General features: G+C 49.0%; 1 protein-coding gene across 1 annotated transcript in view; it reads right to left on the bottom strand.

Moving 5' to 3' along the window:
- Nucleotides 1-22858, bottom strand: part of grin2aa (glutamate receptor, ionotropic, N-methyl D-aspartate 2A, a) — a 262500-nt gene that overhangs the window by 27114 nt on the left and 212528 nt on the right. The window contains 5 exon segments of the mRNA XM_056287637.1: nucleotides 4356-4543; nucleotides 8807-9036; nucleotides 9326-9451; nucleotides 11790-11943; nucleotides 14130-14301. Of these exon segments, the coding sequence (XP_056143612.1) occupies nucleotides 4356-4543; nucleotides 8807-9036; nucleotides 9326-9451; nucleotides 11790-11943; nucleotides 14130-14301 (870 nt within the window).

Genomic DNA, 22858 nt, shown 5'->3' with positions numbered 1-22858 from the left:
GTTTAATATTTTTAAGAATAAAATGAAACACAAAAAAAAATTAAACATCAACGCCTCACTTTCAACGCCTACTTCTTTTTTTTTATAAGTGAACGGAGAAATTGGGCAGTGAACGGATGTTAAATGGCGCCCCCTCTGTTTCAGGCAGGTGAGCTGTCCAATGGGAGGGCTCATACAGACAGCAGCTTGAATATGATTGGTTGCAGCAGTTGCTGCGTTTGTTTCCAGATATGACGTCACCGACATCGCAACACCAAATCGGCTTGTAAAGTCACCTGAATTTGAACTAAAGACACTACATCAGTATCAAAAAAATCAAAAAGTATCTCAATAAATAAATAATTAAATAAAAATAAAACAAAAAAAAACAAAAAACAAAACAAAGTTTGATATTTTCCCAACTTTGAGATTAGGTGCGGTGGAAGGTCCAGGAAAAATCAGTTTATATAGAACAGGACTCTTTTAATTACACTTTCTGCTAACCAACACATTCTCTCCTACAAATGTTCTCTGATAAAGATCCATTAATTATTATTATCATCATTATTATCATTATTATCATCATTATTATTATTATTATACAAATGTCCTTTAACTTCATGCCATAATACAACATAATAAGTGGGTGGGTCCATTCCTTGGGCCTGGGGTTAGAATGAGGTAGGAGTCTATGTGATGGATGGGCCTTTCTTAGGATACGAGATGTTCCAAGTAGCGCCACCTTCTGTACTTCCTGCATTCTGTTATTATTATCATCATCATTATTGTCATTATTACTATTACTATTATTACTATTATTATTATTATTATTATTTTAGGGCACTAGAGTGGCTTGTAGGCTTGAGTGCCTGTGCTTTGACTGAATGAAACAAGTTCAAAATCAATAAACATTTATTCTGCTGAAGTGCCTTTAAGCAAAACCCTTGATCCCCACCAGGTCTCACACTGCTGTGTGTCTAACCCTGCACTCACCCAGTGCATGTGTGTGTGTGTGTGTGTGTGTGTGTGTGTGTAGGGAGTTTCCCGGCATCACACATGTACATTGCAGGACACATATAGAGAACATGCCGTGGAGAAGCACATAACAACTGTGCATCATTTGTGTGTTTGTGTTGAACATCTGTACAGTCATCTGCTTGTTTGCTTGCAGTTGTATGAATTGTTTATATTGTTCTCTAGTTAGATAATCTGTTTGTCTATGTGCGTAAATATGTGTTGACGTGTATATACTATGTGTCACACACATGCGTGCGCACACACAGACACACACACACAGTTTTCTGTTCTCCGCTGTAATCAGGTCATGGTGAAGACATATTGGTGTGTGTGTCTGTGTGTGTGTGTGTGTGTTGGTGTGTTGCTGCTGATGTCATCCTCTGTGAGGTCAGCATGACGAGTCAATGCCCTCAGGACGCACAGGCTTCTTACGAAACCTCTTCCTTGCTTTCTCCCTCACACTCCATCTCTCTATCTTCATCCCCATCCTCTCTATCATTTCTATCATGAAGCCTTCTTCCAATGAGACAAACGTACCAACACAAAACTAGAGGCAATTTCTGACATAAACTTGAAAACGGGTCAAATTTGACCGAAACACAAAAGGAGGCTCAAAGTTAAACTGAAACTGCTGAAACTGCATTCAGGTTTTCGATCTCACCGTCGCACAGAAACAGCACTTATCAGAGTTGTGAACGAGCTGCATATGAACACGGCTTCTAGAAAATAATCTGTTCTTGTGCTCCTGGATCTCAGCACCGCCTTCGACACTGCTGATCATGATATTTTGCCAGAGAGATTAGAAAAACTGGGTCGGCCTCTCTTACCCGGTTTTCAACTGTGTAGAACACACCTACAGGACAGGCAGTTCTTTGTGTCTCTTGGAGACTTTTCCTCGGACAAAGTGGGTATAATGTGTGGGGTACCTCAAGGTTCGATTCTTGGACCATTACTATTCAATCTCTACATGCTCCCCCTCGCACTTGTTATACAGAAACACAAAATAAATTACCATAATTATGCAGATAATTCACAACAGTACATATCCCTATCTCCTGATGACCTAGATCCCATATATTCCCTAACCAGAGTGTTGACGATATTAATCTATGGATGCCCGAGAACTTTTTACAACTGAACAAAGACAAGACAGAAATACTTATTTTTGGTGCAAAGACTCACAGACAGAGCACTGCAAATCATCTCAGCTCTCTGTCTCTGGAGTGCAAAAGTGAAGCTAGAAATCTTGGTGCAATCATAGACAGTGATCTGAATTTTAAGTGCCACATCAATAATCTCACAAGATCAGCTTCTTCTTCTTTCAGCCTTTTCCCTGTTTTTGAGAGGTCACCACAGCAGATTTACAGTTTCCATCAGGACCCCGTGTGGGCACAGCACCAATGATAGCCGTTGTTAATGTGGGCCTCGACAGATCTGGTATGGTCTTGTCAAGCCGCATACTCATCTGGTAAAATTTTACGTCTTCCTGATACAACCACTAACCCTATGGACGGGGGCACAGGTAAAGCGCTGGATGCCATCCCAGTATTCATGGACTTGCACCCATGCCTGCCCATCAGCCTTCTACCACCTTAAAAACATTTCAAAACTAAGGGGCTTTCTATCAACATCAGACTGTGAAAAATTAATCCGGCCTCTCAAAATCAGTTGTGCGCCAACTACAGTTAATTCAAAATTCAGCAGCACGTGTTCTCACTGGAACTAAAAAGTATGAACACATGACACCTGTTCTTAGATCTCTGCACTGGCTCCCCGTCAAAACTAGAATCGATTCTAAAATTGTGTTAATTGTACACAAAGCGCTAAGCGGCCTTGCACCACACTATATAAAAGACATGCTGATGACCTACAAACCAGCAGGAACTCTCAGGTCCGATGGCAGTGGTCTTTTAACCATCCCTCATGCTAGGTCTCAAGCAGGGGAAGCTGCATTCTGTATTTACGCCCCCAGCAGACGGAGGACCTGAGAGAGGCCCCCACACTGGACACATTTAAAAGCAGGTTAAAAGCCTTACTTTTCTAAAACAGCCTACGACTAAATTCTTGGTGTGGGTGTGTGTGTTTTTTATATTTTGCTATTTTTCTATAGGCTCTGATTGTTGTTAATTAATTAGCATTAGCATTCATTATTAATTAGTTTTTTTAGTTTTTTTATTTTATGTTACTTTTTATTTTATATTTATTTACATTTACATAAATATATAATATAGTAAATATAAATATATATATATTTTAATATTTAAATTTATATTTTACTCTTATTTAATTTACTAACTCAGTTTTAAACTTGTCTGTACTTTTATAAAAAATTGTCTGTACTTTTAGTTATTTTATTTTATGCTTTGGGGTTTTTTTCCCCTTAACTTTTGGCTGCAGAGTACTTTGAATGACCTCTGCGATGATAAGGTGGCTGTGCAAATATAAACTTGCCTTGCCTCGCTTCCACAGTCTGACGAGTTTCTGGAGGAAACTGAACATCACGGTGGGACATGACCAACTTTCAAAAACAGTGTTTCCAACAGGGAGCAAGCCGAAATGAAACACGACACTATGTCTTCTCGCCATGTCTCACGGACAGCTACCTGACAATAACAGTGACAGGTGGGCAGCACGAGCGACACCGCTTTTATATTAAAAAAGGGAACGAGTGTTGTTTTAATTACTGTTGTTGGTCTGAGGGACAGCTGATATGCAGATCAACCCATCGCAGCAACAAAGGAGATGCTGCGGCACTGGTGTTCAACCTCAGTATGACATAATGGAAAACTCTGTGTGTGTGTGTGTGTGTGTGTGTGTGTGTGTGTGTGTGTGTGTGTGTGTGTGTGTGTGTGTGTGTGTGCGTGCCAAACCTCTCCGACCGAGCTCCTCTGGAGAAACTCGGGGAACATCCAAGAACACAAATCGCGGCTACATGGATATTCTTACCCTTTTGCAGCTTGTCAACAGTGGAGATGGATGGATATGCCCTGAAGGATGGATGGACGGATGGACGGATGAATGGATGGATGGATGGATGGATGGATGGATGGATGGATGGATGGATAAGTAGTGGAAAAAACTGACATCACGGTGAACATTGTGACAGGCAAATGCAAATTCAGAACCGAACCGATATTTGGATTTGACTCATGGACAGTTTGAATGAAAACATGGCCTAGACCGGAAACTAAAGAGGGAATGAAGGACAGGAGTGTGTGTGTGTGTGTGTGTGTGTCTGCATGTGTGTGTGCATGCATGCATGCAGTCGTGCATGCGTGTGTGTGTGTGTTTGATATATATCCCCGCTCATCGCTGCCATGATTACTTCTTCGGCTCCGGCTTCCGTGCCATTTTTCCACTTGCGTCCTTTTCCCCTTCGAGGATTGGTCTTCCTCTTCACCCCGCTTCTCTTCACATCTCCTCCCTCTCTTCCGTGCTTTTTTTCTGCGCTCTCTTGCCCTCTTTTCTCATCCTTCGCCTTCCTCTCCTCCTCCTCCTCTTCATCTGCAGCGTACTCATTTGTCTCTCGATCAGATCGTAATTTATCCTCGGAGCAAATCATGTTCAACACGGCGCGAAGAGCACAAGAGCATGACCTGAGAGAGGGCTGAAGTTTTCCTACACCCCCCCCACTTATTATACCCCCCCCACCCCCACCCTACTTATTATGCAGGTTCAGCAGTTATGTAGGCAAAGCACCTCCTTTCTCTGTGTGTGTGTGTGTGTGTGTGTGTGTGTGTGTGTGTGTGTGTGGTGGGCAGGGCATGAGCATCAAACCTACGGCGTCTTTTTTTCGGCTCTGGCTCTCGGCGTGCCCCCTGTCATTCTGTACCTCTCCCTGTGTGTTTCCCAGCTTGTGTACTTTTCAGTCTGTCGTTCTTTCTGTGTCTCCACTCCTTCGTCTCAGCGGAGGCTGTGACGCTGATCTGAGGTCAGTCACTCGGGCCAACCACAACTGGGTTTCGGAAAGTCACCCCTGCCATATCCTCTTCAAGACCATCTTGTTTTTTTTTGGGGGGGGGGGCTTCCCCCTTTTTCACCCCAGTTGTACCCGTCCAATAACCCCACCCTTCCGAGCCGTCCCGGTCTCTGCTCCACCCCCTCTGCTGGTCCGGGGAGGGCTGCAGACTACCACCATGCCTCCTCCCATACACGTGGAGTCGCCAGGCGCTTCTTTTCACCTGACAGTGAGGAGTTTCACCAGGGGGGCGTAGCGCATGGGAGGATCACGCTATTCCACCCCGTTCCCCCTACACCCCCCCGACCGACCAGAGGAGGCGCTAATGCAGCGACCAGGACACATACCCACATCCGGCTTCCCATCCACAGACACGGCCAATCGTGTCTGTAGGGACGCCCGACCAAGCCGGAGGTAACACGGGGATTCGAACTGGCGATGCCCGTGTTGGTAGGCAACGGAATAGACCGCTACGCCACCCGGACGCCTTCAACACCGTTGTTTTACACAGTTCAACACAAATTATTCATTTTAAGAGAGAGGTGGATACTGGCCACTGGTTTGATCTAAAGGCGCTTCAACCAAGTTCATACAAGATGGCCGACAGATCAGACAGACAGGCTGACTAACAGAGGGGATGCTAGTGTCACTTCAGGGTCTTAAGGCATGATGATGACCTCCCCCACATCCCTCCAAGCCACATTTAACATACAAAAAGACGACAGACAGACAGACAGACAGACAGACAGACAGACAGACAGACAGACAGACAGATAGATAGATAGATAGATAGAGAGACAGACAGATAGCTAGAGAGAGAGACAGAGAGACAGATAGATGTACTTGATTGCATGTTAGAGCCAAGCTGTGTCTACCAGACGTCTCGTTGTACATGGGGAGGACTAATGTTGACAGGCTGCTATGTGGCAACCGAAATCCACTTAAAGCTCAGCTCCCTTTTAGATAAAGGTCAAAGTTACTTCTGGGTGCTGGAAACACAAGTTGACATATTTAATGGCTCTCAGCTGTACACATCCTACTCCCCTTCACACAAAAAAAGAAACACGTGAGTTTGAGATGACTCATCAATAGTCCATATTTGGAAAAAATCCTCAATAATCAACTGGGACAGGGGGGCGTCCGGGTGGCATGGCGGTCTATTCCATTGCCTACCAACAGGGGGATTACTGGTTCGAATCCCTGCATTACTTCCGGCTTGGTCAGGGGTCCCTACAGACACAATTGCCCGTGTCTGCGGGTGGGAAGCCGGATGTGGGTATGCACTAGCGCCCCCTCTGGTCGGTTGGGGCGACTGTTCGGGGGGGGGACTGGGGGGAATAGAGTGATCCTCCCACGCGCTACGTCCCCCTGGTGAAACTCCTCACTGTCAGGGGAAAAGAAGCGGCTGGCGACTCCACATGTATGGGAGGAGGCGTGTGGTAGTCTGCAGCCCTCCCCGGATCGGCAGAGGGGGTGGAGCAGAGACCGGGATGACTCATAAGAGTGGGGTAATTGGCCGGGTACAATTGGGGAGAAAAAGGGGGGGGGGGATAATAACTGGTGCATTTCTTACAGTTCATAGTTAATGGAAAAGCCATGAGGTAAAAATAATGACTGCTCGGACAGAGAAGGTTAAAGTGACTTACAAGTAGAAGTTTGTTTTTTTTTTAATTAAATTTGTTCAATAAAAATAATCTGATAGCAGTCTGACTGATGGTTCGATCAGCAAGATTAATCTTAGTATGAACACCCAATTTGGAAGAAAGTTGTCCAACTGAGTTCTAGCTGAAGAGAGTGCACTTTTTGGCGATCCGTTAGCTAGCCATATAAACAGACCAGCCGGGCTACTTTCTCAGTCGGTATGATTGTGTACTTTTTACGCACAATCGTTTGCATCATGCAACTGCAAACATGGTGAGTTGTGGTGAGAACTGGTCCGTGGAAGGGACAAACTTTATTCTACAAATGTCATGGCAGAAGCTCCATTATGAATTGGTGGATTTGAGACGTCAACTCCCCCCCCCCCCCTTTTCTCCCCAATTGTACCCTGCCAATTACCCCACTCTTCCGATCGCTGCTCCACCCCCTCTGCCAATCCGGGGAGGGCTGCAGACTACCACATGCCTCCTCCCATACATGTGGAGTCGCCAGCCGCTTCTTTTCACCTGACAGTGAGGAGTTTCACCAGGGGGACGTATTGTGTGGGAGGATCAAACTATCCCCCCCCCCCCCGAACGGGCACCCTGACCGACCAGAGGAGGTGCTAGTGCAGTGACAAGGACACATACCCAGATCCGGCTTCCCACCCGCAGACACCCCAAATGTGTCTGTAGGAATGCTCGACCAAGTCGGAGGTAACGCGGGGATTCGATCTGGCGATCCCCGTGTTAGCAGGCAACGGAATAAACCGCCATGCTACCCGGACGCTCAACTCTCAGTGTTTAATTTAATTTGATAGCGGTCTGTCTAGTCTGTGTTGACTTGTTATGGTAACTTGACGCTGCTCGCTACCGTTCACTTGTGCAGAGGTTGTGTTTGCACCACATGTGTTGCACATATAAACAGACACTTAGAACGGGTCGCCATGTTTGGTGTACATATAAACCGCTGATCTGAGTCTTCAATCGGACAGAATCCACCCAGACACATGAAAATCTCTGCAGGTAATAATAATCATTACACTTATATAGCGCTCTATCGAGACACCCAAAGCGCTTCACAGTGAAGGGGGTAACTCACTTCAACCACCACCAATGAGTAGCACCACCTGGGTGATGCACGGAAGCCATTTTGTGCCAGAAGGCTCACCACACATCAGCTTGAGGTGGAGAGGGAGGCATCATTGAGCCAGTTACATGGGGGATGATTAGGTGGCCAGATGGAGAGAGAGCCAGGTTGGGAATGTTGCCAGGACACCGGGGGACCCCCTAGTCTTTGTGATAAGTAGCGTGGGATCTTTAATGACCACAGCGAGTCAGGACCTGGGTTTAACGTCTCATCCGAAGGACGGCGTCTCCTACAGCACAGTGTCCCCGGCACCACACTGGGGGCAGTAAACGTAGCTCGTTTGGTTTGGTGCCCTGTCTGTCTGGCCACAGTTTACTGTCTCTCCATCTGAGCGTCATTCAAGGTGTTTCCTACTCCTCTGACCGCCGCAAGGCGTCAGAGCCTGGCTTCACCTCAGTGTGCAAAGCAGGGCAAGTGAAGAAAAAAGCAGTTAGAAGCATCTCAATGGCACGTTTTCCATCTCGGTGGTGTTTGTTTTTTTGTCTCCTCAGATTTTGTCCATTATCCTGCAGGTCTCGCACAGCTCGGCGTTCGGCCTCGCTTGGCGGATCTGTGTGACTGGTCATTTACCCTTCCTGTCTGCTCTCCTCTCGCTGTGTCTCGCTCCATCTCTTTCTCTAACTCGCTCACTCCATCCGTCCCGGCCCTGCTTCTTCTCTCCTTGCTGGCCCCCAGCTGTCAACCTGGCCCATATCTGCCCATCTGATGTCATGTCTTATGCCCTCTCCTCGGTTTCCGCCCCTCCCCCCATCTTCCCCCTGTCTCTCATCGTTTCTCTTCTCCCTCCATCTGTTCTCTTACCCTCGCTTCCACCTATTGATTCCTCCCTCTGCATTCATCTGACGAAACTTCATTTTTGGCTTTCTCCATCCGGTATGGTTTCATCTCATCCCTCCTTCATTCTATCCACCTCTTTTCCACCCTGTCTTTCTTTCTATCATTGCAAATATAGCTGTCTGGTCTTTTTTCATCGGACGATACCGGATCCACATCTCTAAGTATAGTCTGATACCAACGCACCAAAAAACATCAACTAACCACCTCCCCCATATATTTTTCCATTACCTTGTTGTCCGACAGCCCGGTGACTTGGTCGACAAATTCCTCCTGGATCATGAAGGCGGCCAGGTTGGCAGTGTAGGAGGCGAGGAAGATGACAGCGAAGAAGGCCCACACCGACACGATAAACTTACTGGTGGTTCCTTTGGGGTTCTGTACCGGCACGGAGTTGTTGAAGACCAAGCCCCACAGCAGCCACACTGCCTTGCCCATGGTGAAGGAGGGACCGTGGGGGTCTGCGAGAGAGGGGGGAGACGGGTGATAGACACAAGAGAGACAGGTAAAGCGGAAAAAAATAAAAAATGTTGAGCGAAAAGAAAATAAATGATGAAAGGCGCGAGTTGTGAATTGTCCTAGCAGGTATTTTTCTGAAAAGATAAAAGTCATCTAACTGGGAAACTGATGGACTCATCTCACAGCACTGGCAGATTTTATCACTACGTTCAACAAAGATTAAAAATCAAATGAGAGGTTAAATTGAGAAAATGGAGACAGATAGAGAGAAAGAGAGAGAGAGGTTCCTACCTCTGCCCTGTGCCAGGTTCCTGTTAAAGCCGAGTGGACTGATGTACTCAAACATGAAGACGGCCATTGCAGTCACCAGCAACAGCATCACAAACATCATCACCCACACTGATGCACTGAATGGCTCTGAGAGACGGAGAAGGAGGAAGAAACAAAGAGAGAAAAAGAGGGGTGATTTCCAAATTAGCACACCTTAGTTTAAACTGGTCTTAAGAAAGGGCTCTGAGCCCTTTCTTGTTCGCAATGGTGATGGACAGGATGACGGACGAGATCAGGCAGGAGTCTCCACGGACTATGATGTTCGCGGGTGACATTGAGATCTGTAGCGAGAGTAGGGTGCAGGTGGAGGAGAGCCTGGAGAGGTGGAGGTATGCACCGGAGAGAACAGGAATGAAAGTCAGTAGCAGCAAGACGGAATACACGTGTGAATGAGAGGGAGGACAGTGGAATGGTGAGGATGCAAGGAGTGGAGGTGATGAAGGTGATGAGTTTAAATACTTGGGGTCAACTGTCCAAAGTAACGGGGAGTGCAGAAGAGAGGTGAAGAAGAGAGTGCAGGCAGGGTGGAGTGGGTGGAGAAGAGTGTCAGGAGTGATGTGTGACAGAAGGGTACCAGCAAGAGTTAAAGGGAAGGTTTACAATATGGTTGTGAGACCAGCTATGTTGTATGGTTTGGAGACAGTGACACTGATGAAAAGACAGGAGGTGGAGCTGGAGGTGGCAGAGGTGAAGATGCTAAGATTTTCATTGGGAGTGATGAAGAAGGACAGGATTAGGAACGAGTATATTAGAGGGACAGCTCAGGTTGGACGGTTTGGAGACAAAGCAAGAGAGGCAAGATTGAGATGGTTTGGACATGTGTGGAGGAGAGATGCTGAGTATATTGGGAGAAGGATGCTGAATATGGAGCTGCCAGGGAAGAGGAGAAGAGGAAGGCCAAAGAGGAGGTTTATGGATGTGGTGAGGGAGGACATGCAGGTGGCTGGTGTGACAGAGGAAGATGCAGAGGACAGGAAGAGATGGAAACAGATGATCCACTGTGGCGCCCCCTAACGGGAGCAGCAGAAAGCAGTAGTAGTAGCAGTAGTAGTAGCAGTAGCAGTAGTAGTAGTAGTAGTAGTAGTAGTAGTAGTCATTTAAACTGGTCTAATGGTTCATATGTTAACGTTGCACTTCATTTTTTTCCTGAATAATCATCCCTCACTTTCTGTCTCTCAGTGAATACAAGACTAAACACCATGCACTGTATACACATGTATGCAGACACACACACACACACACACACACACACACGCACCATCTCTTAATAATGGGAGTAGGCGTATCAGAAGCTGTAGTGTCAGCAGTCCTGTCTTGTCCTCCCTCGGTGCTCAGAGTGCTGCTTTAAAGATTAAACCACGCTTTAATGTATGGTAGAGCACAACTGGCACAGGGCCACGCTGTGTGCGTTGGTACGTGCGTTGGTACGTGTGTGCGTGTGCGTTGGCAGGCAGCCATTATGGGGGTTTTCCTAGCTTATAATCGCCATTCTCAAAATAATAACTGCGTGTCAAACCTACGTCAGTGTGTGTGTGTGTGTGTGTGTGTGTGTGTGTGTGTGTGGCCAGTTCTTGGGTTGGCTGAGTCTCTGGTTTGTCACTTGGTTCTGAAGAGCAGAACGGTGAAGCGAGCAGCCGAGGAAAAGGCATATGTGGTCGTTCAGGTTGAGATGCTAACGCTAACTCCCTGCGCGGTCACTGAGAGGCTATCTGTATGGAAGCAAGAGCTGAGCTAAAATCCTTCTGATGGGCCTCCGGGTTGGCGTGGCGGTCTGTTCCGTTGCCCGCCAACACGGGAGTTGCCGGTTCGAATCCCCGTGTTACCTACGGCTGGGTCGGCGGTCCCTGCAGACACAATTGGTGTGTGTTCTGGTCGCTGCGCTAGCACCTCCTCTGGTTGGTCGGGGTGCCTGTTCGGGGGGGGGGGACTGGGGGGAACAGTGTGATCATTCCATGCGCTACGTCCTCCTGGTAAAACTCCTCACTGTCAGGTGAAAAGAAGCGGCTGGCGACGCCACATGTATGGGAGGAGGCATGTGGTAGTCTGCAGCCCTCCCCGGATCGGCAGACGGGGTGCAGCAGAGACCGGGATGGCTCGGAAGAGTGGGGTAACTGGCCGGATACAACTGGGGAGAAAAGGGGGGAAAATCCTCCCCAAACACCCCCCCCCCCAAAAAAAAAGCCCTTCTGATGGATCTCATATTGACAACTGTGTAATAGAGGTGATTGTGTTGTTAGCTCTGTTTCAGCTAAGGGAACGAACACGAACACACACACACACACACACACACACACACACACACACACACAAAACAAACAGCTGCAGCTTGCACACCATCAGATCAGACAAACAGGGAGGTCACATCTTCCTCTCCCCCTCTGGAGTCAATCAAACAACAACATGACAGTTACACTGCAATATTTACCGAGGAAGGCGGACGGGGAGACGGTCCCGTTGCTACGGGAGACCATGACGCTGATCCCAGTTTCCACGAACGGGACGGAGAAATCGATGACCTCAGAACGCTCCTCATTGATCGTCAGCGAACCGACGGCCATGACGGCTTTCTTATAGACCACCTGGGGGAGGAAGGAGGGATGACAGAGAGGGCGAGAGCGAGGAAAAGAGGAATGACGCAGGCCATGAGACAGAGAGAGAGAGAGAACGAGACAGATGACGGGAGCAATGGAGTACGTGGATGAGGGAGGGAAGATAAAGGTCAAGTAAGAAAAAGGGAAAGAACATGGAGATGAGAAAGAATAGAGCAGGGGAGGAAGATGGTGACAGAGGAAGAGAGGATGGGAGGGACCAGAAGAGAGAGCAGGAGAATCAGAATGATAGATTGGGATGGAGGATCAGAAGACAGCGAGAGAGAGAGAGAGAGAGAGAGAGAGAGAGAGAGAGAGAGAGAGAGAGAGAGAGAGAGAGAGAGAGAGAGGAAAAGAGGGATGATGCAGGCCGTGGGACAGAGTGGGGGGGGGGAGGGAGAGAGAGAGAGAGAGAGAGAGAAATATGACGAACTGAAGGAAAACAGACTGAGTTTGATTCCACCTCAGCCACACAGACTCTCTCACCGGGTCTCGGGGTAATGGCCGTCCAACGCAACGAACAATCAATAAAACTAATTTACCAGAAAATAAAATGATAGATTATCCTCGGTCTGAGAGCGACATCTCACTTCTGACTGCTGGGGTGCAAATGGAGACCACCAAATCCACATGTCCACACGTAATACACATCTCTATGTGTATTCAACGTCGTAGCGACTACACACACACGGAGATGTGGGAGGAAGCGGGGAGGCCATACTTGCATGTTACCGCTCTGCTTCTATTTTCACATCCTTTTTTGACAGCTGTCGATCAAAATCTCACTATTTAAAGGGATTTGCATATTTGCTTGCCTGCCGTGACGTTAGCCTACACATTCTCATCCCATAGCATCATATATATTTACACCCTTGACCCGACTCACACAGCGTTGCTGTATTGACATGGAAGGTAACCCTTCCTTGTACTGACGTGGAAGGTAACCCCTACTTGTACCGCCGTGGAAGGTAACCCTTCCTTGTACCGACGTAGAAGGTAACCCCTACTTGTACCGACGTGGAAGGTAACCCCTCCTTGTACTGACGTAGAAGGTAACCCCTACTTGTACCGCCGTGGAAGGTAACCCTTCCTTGTACTGACGTAGAAGGTAACCCCTACTTGTACCGACGTGGAAGGTAACCCCTCCTTGTACTGACGTAGAAGGTAACCCCTACTTGTACCGCCGTGGAAGGTAACCCCTACTTTGTACTGACGTAGAAGGTAACCCCTACTTGTACCGCCGTGGAAGGTAACCCTTCCTTGTACTGACGTAGAAGGTAACCCCTACTTGTACCGCCGTGGAAGGTAACCCTTCCTTGTACTGACGTAGAAGGTAACCCCTACTTGTACCGCCGTAGAAGGTAACCCCTCCTTGTATGGACGTGGAAGGTAACCCCTCCTTGTACTGACGTGGAAGGTAACCCCTCCTTGTACTGACGTGAAGGTAACCCCTACTTGTACCGCCGTAGAAGGTAACCCCTCCTTGTACCGCCGTGGAAGGTAACCCCTCCTTGTATGGACGTGGAAGGTAACCCCTACTTGTACCGCCGTGGAAGGTAACCCCTCCTTGTACCGCCGTGGAAGGTAACCCCTCGTACCGCCGTGGAAGGTAACCCCTCCTTGTACCGCCGTAGAAGGTAACCCCTCCTTGTATGGACGTGGAAGGTAACCCCTCCTTGTACCGACGTGGAAGGGTTACCCTTCAGAGTTAGATTAGAGATGCAGTGGGTGTTCCACAGACTCCAGTAGTGAAACTGGCAATCTGATTTTTGAATATTAATTACATACAGGTTTGCTGGTGGTTAACTCGCTGTTGTCTCATACCGATACCGAAGTCCACCACGTCATATAGTGACGTTTTGTCAATTGTGTCAATACTATATGACGCCGTCGGATGAGAATGACGACCGATACTGAAATACTGAATCTAGTTCACCCATCACCCCATGCGGCGGCAGATGCTGTCCCTTTTCTCAGGTGTCCAAAATTTAACACTAGCTAACATCCATCCGTTAACCGAACCGCTTATCCCGCTCTCGGGGTCGCGGGGATGCTGGAGCCTATCCCAGCAGTCATTGGGCGGCAGGTGGGGGAGACACCCTGGACAGGCCGCCAAGCCCCATCACACAGCCCCCCCCCACACACACACACACAGACACACACATGCAGCCCCTTACCTCTCCCACCATCCCGTTCCAGACGTTGTTGATCTTTTTGCCGTGTTTCCCGTTGGTCACCAGGTAAAGGTCATAGGTGAACTTCACGTACTTGGCTATCTTCTTCAGAATGTCGATGCAGAAGCCTTTGCAGCACTTCTTGATGTACGTCCCGCCTGCCTCAGTCGTGTTGCTATGGAAACGCAAATAAAAAAGAAGACACGATTGGCCGAAGACCTCCATGGCTGCAACCGCGGCGGACCGAGGAGCAGCTGGTTTGTGATGGATAGTGAAAATAACGGCATTCGCTGTAAAAGAGATGGCGGTCATCCCTTTGGAGGCAAGTCTAAAGTGTGAATTACAACTTGCTACATGTAACTTCTGTGTTAGTGGACAGTTAAAGTAATGACACTCATTCACCTTCAACATGAGGACACACGGCTCGGGATGGAAGCCCAAATAAAAAATGATCCTTGCCCTTACTGCCTCTATGACTCTCAGCCTGGCTCTCTGGAGAGAGAGTGTGTGTGTGTGTGTGTGTGTGTGTGTACACAAGATGACACTGCATCTGTACTCGTCATGCCATCTGTGTGTGCGGATTTGAGCAGGAGGGTGCAGTAACTTTCCGCACACACACACACAAACAAACACACAAATGTGTGTGTAAAGACTCAGCCACCTGGGGCTCTCATTAAACTTTTAGATGTGTGCTAATCAGGTGGAGACACGTTTGTCCTTTGGTTCAGCGATAAGATGGATAGAGGCTGGAGAGCGAGAGACAGAAATAAGAGTAAATAAATAAACAAACATATTCATATCTACACAACACTCTGTAGGAGTTACCTGCTGGATCCAACCTCCATCTGCCAGGCTTACATGGAGGTGAGGGTGTGAGCGCTAGCTGATGTTTACTGCACATCGCCAGTTACACACCGTTAATTGTGGGCGTCCGGGTGGTTTGGCGGTCCATTCTGTTGCCTACCAACACGGGGATCGCCGGTTCGAATCCCCGTGTTACCTCCGGCTTGGTCGGGCGTCCCTTCAGACACAATTGGCCGTGTCTGTGGGTGGGAAGCCGGATGTGGGCGTCTGTCCTGGTCACTGCACTAGTGCCTGACCTCTGGTCAGTCGGGCCACCTGTTCGGGGGGAGGGGGAACTGGGGGGAATAGTGTGATCCTACCACTCGCTACCCCCCCCCCCCACCCACCAGATAGCTTCTGGATGTGGGCCACTTCAGGCAATGATGCAGCACTGGTGGTCTGGTGGCCCTGACAAAATGGATGTGAGCCTGAAGTTGTCCACATGTATAACAGCAAATATGGCCCAAATATACCAAATCACATGTGGGCCTTTTTTTGGCAAAGGTGCGGTGCTCTGGGCAACATGTAATGTGGATGTGACCCTGAAGTGGCCCGTGTGGTAAATGGTGACTATGGCCCAAAAATCACACAACATATATGGGCCACCTTTGGCAAATATGTGGCACATGCGGCATTGCTGTGGCTCGGTTCTGGCCCAGATCTGGCAAACAGGAGCGGACCACCCAAGTGCCATCATTCCACGCCGTATGTGGGCCGGATGAAGTGTCAGGTGTGGGACGGGTCCGGGCCACAGCAGTTTTGCTCTCTGGGCCTGGCGAAACTCCTCACCGTCAGGTGAAAAGAAGCGGCTGGCGACTCCGCATGTATCGGGGGAGGCATGTGGTAGTCTGCAGCCCTCCCCGGATCGGCAGAGGGGGTGGAGCAGAGACCAGGATGGCTCAGAGAGAGGGGGCGATTGGCTGGGTCTGTGTGTCCGGTACGAAGAAACAGATAGAAAATCAAACCTACCTATGTATGAACTACATGCACGGTGAGTATAAAACAGAGACCGACTTCACAAAAATCCTTTTTCCTTTAACCTTCACTGCACTGCAGCTGTCAGTTTCCTGCCTTTTCGTTGAAGGAAGTGGGGCTGTGTGCAGTTGTCACCTGCCGCCCTCCATTTGTGTCAATGCACGGTGACGTGGGCGTTTCTTCATGGGTCTTTTGGCACCGGTGGGGTCCAGGACTGTCAGCCAACACGCCGCAGACCATCTGTTGATCTGCAGGATTTGTGTGGGCCTCCTTTGACACGTTTTGTCTCGGCGAGTCACTCATGAGCGCTCGCCCGCCGTCGGCGATGTGTCCTCTGGGTTTCGGACGGTCCCGGAAACAAGCTGAACCCGGTCGAACGTGAAAAACCCAGCAGCTCTGCAGATGTTGACACGCTACAATGGGACACGATGGGAAGTGTCTGGCACCTCTTACCCCTTACCACTCCCCCATTAACATCACCTCGATCTTCATTTCCTAGTTTTCATTTTTTATCCTTTTTTTTTTGCCAGTTCTTTCTTACATAGAGAACCTCAAATGTCCCCCCCCCCTCCCTTTTTCTCCCAATTGTACTTGGCCAATTACCCCCTCTCTCTGAGCCATCCTGGTCACTGCTCCACCTCCTCTGCCGGTCCGGGGAGGGCTGCAGACTACCACATGCCTCCTCCCATACATGTGGAGTCGCCAGCCGCTTCTTTTCACCTGACAGTGAGGAGTTTCACCAGGGGGACGTAGCGCGTGGGAGGATCACGCTATTACCCCCCAGTTCCTCCTCCTCCCCAAACAGGCGGCCCGACCGATCAGAGGAGGCGTTAGTGCAGCGACCAGGACACATACCCACATCCGGCTTCCCACCCGCAGACACGGCCAATTGTGTCTGTAGGGATGCCCGACCAAGCCGGAGGCAACACGGGGATTCAAACCGGCGATTCCCATCTTGGTGGGCAGCGGAATAGACCGCCATGCTACCTGTATGCCCCCTAGCACTGACTTCTCTCTTGCATGATGTTCCAATACGATGAAATATGATTTATGTGTGTTGTGTGCATCATGCTCACGTAACGCATCATGTTGTTAGGGCTGCAAACTGACGATCATATTCATTATCAATTAATCTATTGATTATCGTCTTGATTATTCAATTTATTATGACACGAATCGGAGAAAGGCGAGAAAATTTTAGCATTTGTGAAGCCTTAACCAGCAAATGTTTGGCATGTTTACTTACTCGTAAGTGTCCAAAGTGATTAACCGATGACCAAAATTATAATAGATTAAGTCTGTGTTGACTGACACAACGTTTCAGTGTTACATGTTGTAGCTTGATCTTTATATTCTATGTCATTGTTGTGAATGTTATGGTGAAGCCCAAACAATCAACTTGCATAACAATAACAATTCACCTCAAGTCAAGTATCTCGGGCTCTTGTTCACGAGTGAGGGGAGGATGGAGCGGGAGATTGACAGGTGGATTGGTGCAGCATCAGCAGCAATGTGGACGTTGTACCGGACCGCTGTGGTGAAGAGGGAGCTGAGGCGCAAGGCAAAGCTCTCAATTTACCAGTCAGTCTTCGCTCCAGCCCTCACCTATGGTCATGAGCGTAGTAACCAGGGTGAGATCATGGATACAAGCGGCTGAAATGAGTTTCCTCCATAGGGTGTCTGGGCTCAGCCTTAGAGATAGGGTGAGGAGCTCGGACATCCGGAGGGAGCTCCGAGTAGAGCCGCTGCTCCTTCGCGTCGAAAGGAGCCTGCTGAGATGGTTCGGGCATCTGATTAGGATGCCTCCTGGGGGCCTTCCTTTGGAGGTTTTCCGGGCACGGCCAACTGGGAGGAGACCCCGGGGTAGACCCAGAACTCGCTGGAGGGACTACATGTCCAATCTGGCCTGGGAACGCCTTGAGATCCCTCAGGAGGAGCTGGAGGGCGTTGCTGGGGAGAGAGACGTCTGGAGGGCCCTACTTAGCTTGCTGCCACCGCGACCCGACCGTGGAGAAGTGGCGGATGATGAGATGAGATGAGATGAAGTCTATTACCAGGAAAAAAGCATTGCAGGTGCAGAAAACTTGAATTATAATGGAAATTGCATGTTGTTCATCCTGAAAGAAGAGAGCAAAACAACCGCCTGGCACCACCCCGTCAATAGCTGTGATCGGGTGCCCTTTTGTGGAAGCTTTTGCAAATTACCTGAGGTGACTTTTTCCCGGGATATGGGCAGATAGTGTGGATAACAGCTGTTGGAAATCACTTTAAATGAAGATAAAAAGGTCGTTTGCATCTAAATGTTCCGATAAACTTTCCATGAGCTCACAAAGTCAGTCTTCAGTTCAATGTCAGCGGAGCGGCTAAAGGCATCATTAGCGTATACTAGTTAATGTGTGAGTGAAACAATGGGGGTTAGTGTCATTTTTAACCCTTTACACTTAATATTTACCTCTATATATTTATGTTCTAACGCTTCATATTGATAGTGGATGAGGCATGCAGCATGATAGAGTTTAACACCAGAGGAAGATGAAGGACTGAGAGAGACAGAGAGAGAGACAAAGACAGAGAGAAAGAGAGAGAGAGACAGATAGACAGACAGACAGACAGACAGATTGGGGGGGGGGGTGAGAGAGTGAGAGAGAGGTGGGTGACAGAGAGAGGGGGTGAGAGAGAGAGCAAGAGAGAGGGGGGTGATAGTGAGAGAGGGAGGGACTGAGAGAGAGTGGAGTGTGAGAGTGAAAGAGAGAGGGAGGGGGTGAGAGTGTGAGAGACAGACAGGGGGTGAGAGAGTGAGAGACAGGCAGAGAGACAGATACTGAGAGAGACAAAGAAAAGGAAGTAACAAGAACAAGGATGGATGGAACAGGAAAAACAGGGAGAGAGGCAGACAGATAGATAAGGACTGACAGAGAGAGACAGAGAGAGACAGAGAGAGACAGGGAGAGACAGAGACAGAGAGAGACAGAGACAGACAGAGAGAGACAGAGAGAGACAGAGAGACAGAGAGAGACAGAGACAGAGAGACAGAGACAGAGAGAGACAGAGAGACAGAGAGAGACAGAGTGAGAGAGACAGAGACAGAGAGAGACAGAGACAGACAGAGACAGAGAGACAGAGAGAGACAGAGACAGACAGAGAGAGTGACAGAGAGATGAGGATATGAAATGGAAGTGAGGAACAAAGGGATTGACAGAACAAGAAAAACAGAAGGAAAGAGACACAGATAGAAAGACAAGCAGACAGACAAACAGCGAGACAGAGAGACAGACAGACAGATAGAGAGTGAGAAAGGGGGGGGGGGTTAAAGTGTATTGTCTCTAACAGTGAGATGTTAGGTTGGCCAGGCTCAACAAGAGCCTCTGTCGTTCAATAAAGAGTCCTGCTCAATTTCCCCGAGCTGCACAGTCATGCTTTCCCCTGGAGGTCACACACACACACACACACACACACACACACAAGCACACACACACACACACACACACACACACACACACAAGCACACACACACACACACACACACTCACACACACACTTTCTGGCCCGGCCTCGAATTGAACGTGCACAGAAACGATGGCTGCGATCCTCGAATGTTGTGACAACACGAGCAATATAGCCGATTAGAGAGTTAGGGAGGTGGATTGATTGAAGGAGAGAATAGTATATATATATATATATATATATATAGAGAGAGAGAGAGAGAGAGAGAGAGAGAGAGAGAGAGAGAGAGAGAGAGAGAGAGAGAGAGAGAGAGAGAGAGAGAGAGAGAGAGAGAGACATACACACACAGAGTGTGAGAGAGAAATAGAGAGTAATATCTGGTTGCCTGAAGCGTTTAATAAACCCTCTGAGCCCAAACCGAATCAAACGTTTTCTGCAGAGAGAGACAGACAGACAGACAGACAGACAGACAGACAGACAGACAGACAGACAGACAGACAGAGAAAGACTGAGTACATTTGTATACTGGTACAATTGCAACTTGAGGCAGTGCCGATGAATCAGTTCATTAAATGCCGTCGTTCAACAGCCTCCTTCTCCTCATCTGTGGACACCTCACAGGGGAGCCGGGGACGACACGCCTCAGTACAAGGCAGCAGCTCTCCACCAGCCTCAGCCGCTGGCTTGCAGAGATGCAGAGGATGTGCAAAACTGGCATTTGGGCTTGAAAAGACTGCACGAGAGGTAAGTTCTCCCAAGAGGTAAGACCCCCTCCCACCTTAGACACCACCTTGTTGGGAGTCCGCTCTCTGGCAAGCTGCTCTCTGTTGCAGCAGACTATTCAACACCCCCCCCCACTCCCCCCAACTAACCAACAGGCCCCCTTGCCCCTCACTGACAAGACATACATCTTGTCCTGTTCGCTGCTCCACCCTCTGCCGATCTGGGGAGGGCTGCAAACTACCACATGCCTCCTCCGCTTCTTTTCACCTGACAGTGAGGAGTTTCGCCAGGGGGACGTAGTGCGGGGGAGGATCACACTATTCCCCCCAGCTCCTCCTCCTCCCGAACAGGCGCCCTGACCGACCAGAGGAGGCACTAGTACAGTGACCAGGATACACAGCCACATCCGGCTTCCCACCCGCAGACACGGCCAATTGTGTCGGTAGGGACGCCCGACCAAGCAGTTCGAACTGGCGATCTCTGTGTTGGTAGGCAACGGAATGGACCGCCATGCTACCCAGACACCCCTGATCCTCCCACGCGCTACGTCCCCCTGGTGAAACTCCTCACTGTCAGGTAGAAAGAAGCAGCTGGCGATTCCACATGTATCTGAGGAAGCATGTGGTAGTCCGCAGCCCTCCCCCGCTCGGCAGAGGGGGTGGAGCAGCAACCGGGACGGCTCATAAGAGTGGGGTAGTTGGTGAAGTACAATTAAGGAGAAAAGGGGGGGGATCCCATAAAAAAAGTCCTCCGTGTCCTGACACAATGACTACCACCCCACTGCACTGACTCCCATCATCACGAAGCGTTTCGAGAGGCTGGTCATGAAGCGCATCAAGTCCAGCCTCCCCTCCACTCCGGACCCCCTCCAGTTTTCATACCACGCTAACCGCTCCACAGAAGCTGCCATAACCTCTGCTCTTCACCCAGCCCCGTCCCGCTGGAGAGAAAGAACAGCTATGTGAGGATGTTGTTCATTGATACTTCAGCTCAGCTTTTACCACAATTATACCTCAACACCTGATCACAGCGCCGAGCCAGCTGGGCCTTAACATCTCCTTCTGCAACTGGGTGCTGGACTTCCTCAAGGGGAGGCCACAGTCAGTCCAAATCGGCAAGGTCCCCTCCAGGACCATCACACTTAGCACCAGCACACCACAGGGCTGTGTGCTCAGTTCACTCTGCTGACTCACGACTGCACAGCAGCATCCACCTCCAGCCTCATCAAAAGTTTGCTGATGACACCACAGTGGTAGGCCTTACCAGCAACAACGATGAATCGCCAGACAGAGCGGAGGTGGACCAACTGGCGGCACGGTGCAAAATCAATAACCTCTCCCTAAACGTAAGGAGGTAATCATCAACTTTAGATAGACCAGCGCCCACCATACCCCCTGATCATCTATGGTACGGATGTGGAGAGGGTCAGCAGGGCTAACCTCCTGGAAGTGCACAACACAGAGGACCTCTCCTGGCCCTCCCATGTCCCTGCTCTCTCCAAGAAGGCCCAGCAGTGTCTCCACGTCCTGCGGCGTTTAAAAAGGAGAGTCTCCTCCCGACCCATCCTCACCACATTCTACAGAGGCACCATGGAAAGGATTCTGACCAACTCTACCACTGTCTGGCACGGGAACTGCGAGGCCTCCGACCGCAAGTCCCCACAGCAGATACTGAAGACAGCTGGAAAGAGCATAGGAGCTGATCTCCCATCCATCTAGGCCATCTACGATGCAAGGTGCACCCGGGAGGCCCTCAGCATTGCGAAGGACCCCACCCACCCTTCTAACACCCACTTCACCCTCCTACCCTCTGGCAGGAGGTACCGGAGCAACTGTGCTGCCTCCACCAGACTATGCAACTATTCACATTCCTCAGGCTGTGAGGTTCCTCAAGACCCCGAACACTCAGACCTTCCAAACAATGACTTTTTGACCTTCTTCGTTTTGCACAATTAACTGCACTGTCACTCTAAGCGACACAACTATCGCTGCCAGAAACTCAGTGTTCGTGTTAGGTATCCCTGTGCTGTTTAGCTCTGTGAAGTACTTTTTGTTTTTGATGTACTTTTTTTTTATATTTATTGCGCATTATTTGTTTTTATGTGGTATTGTGGCCTGTGTGAAACGGCGTCTCGTTCCCCATATGTATGAGACATGCATGTGCGGAAATGACAGTAAAAGCAGTCTCAAGTTCTGTTGCGTGGACCGGGCTTACATCGACAACTGCACAAATAACAAAAGGCGCAAACGGCCGCATGCGGAGAGGAGTTTTGTCTGTTTGGAGCGTTTCCAATCGTGGAAAAACTGAAAACTGAAGCGAGCATTTAGTCAAGATTAATCATATATGAAAACGAAACTTTGGATATTGGCTCCCACAATATATTGATTGTGGCCAGGGGCAAGCTGAGTTTAGCCCACTCCGGTGTGAAGAAGGTATTATTTCAATTCGAAGATTCTGAATATGAAGGCAGTACCAAAAATAACCCGGGGCCTCATGTATCAGTTGTTACTAAGGGCAAATTTGTTCTGACACACCCATGGAATTTTTTAGCCCTCAAGATTGATGGTTATTTGTAATTCCTTCCTCCTAACATCTACCTCTTGCAACGAGCAATCACCCAGGCCTGCAAATACACCAGTGTTAGCCAATCGGTGTCTAAATTCAGGGGTTAGCCAGGTTCTACACTGGTCTCTGAGACAAACTTCAGGGCTAAAAAATCCCATGGGCGTGTAAGAACACATCTGCCC

This window comes from Lampris incognitus, chromosome 10 (assembly GCF_029633865.1).
Source record: "Lampris incognitus isolate fLamInc1 chromosome 10, fLamInc1.hap2, whole genome shotgun sequence".
Taxonomy (NCBI): domain Eukaryota; kingdom Metazoa; phylum Chordata; class Actinopteri; order Lampriformes; family Lampridae; genus Lampris; species Lampris incognitus.
The sequence above is the reverse complement of the archived record's forward strand: the minus strand, read 5'-3'. Positions and strand labels throughout refer to the sequence as shown.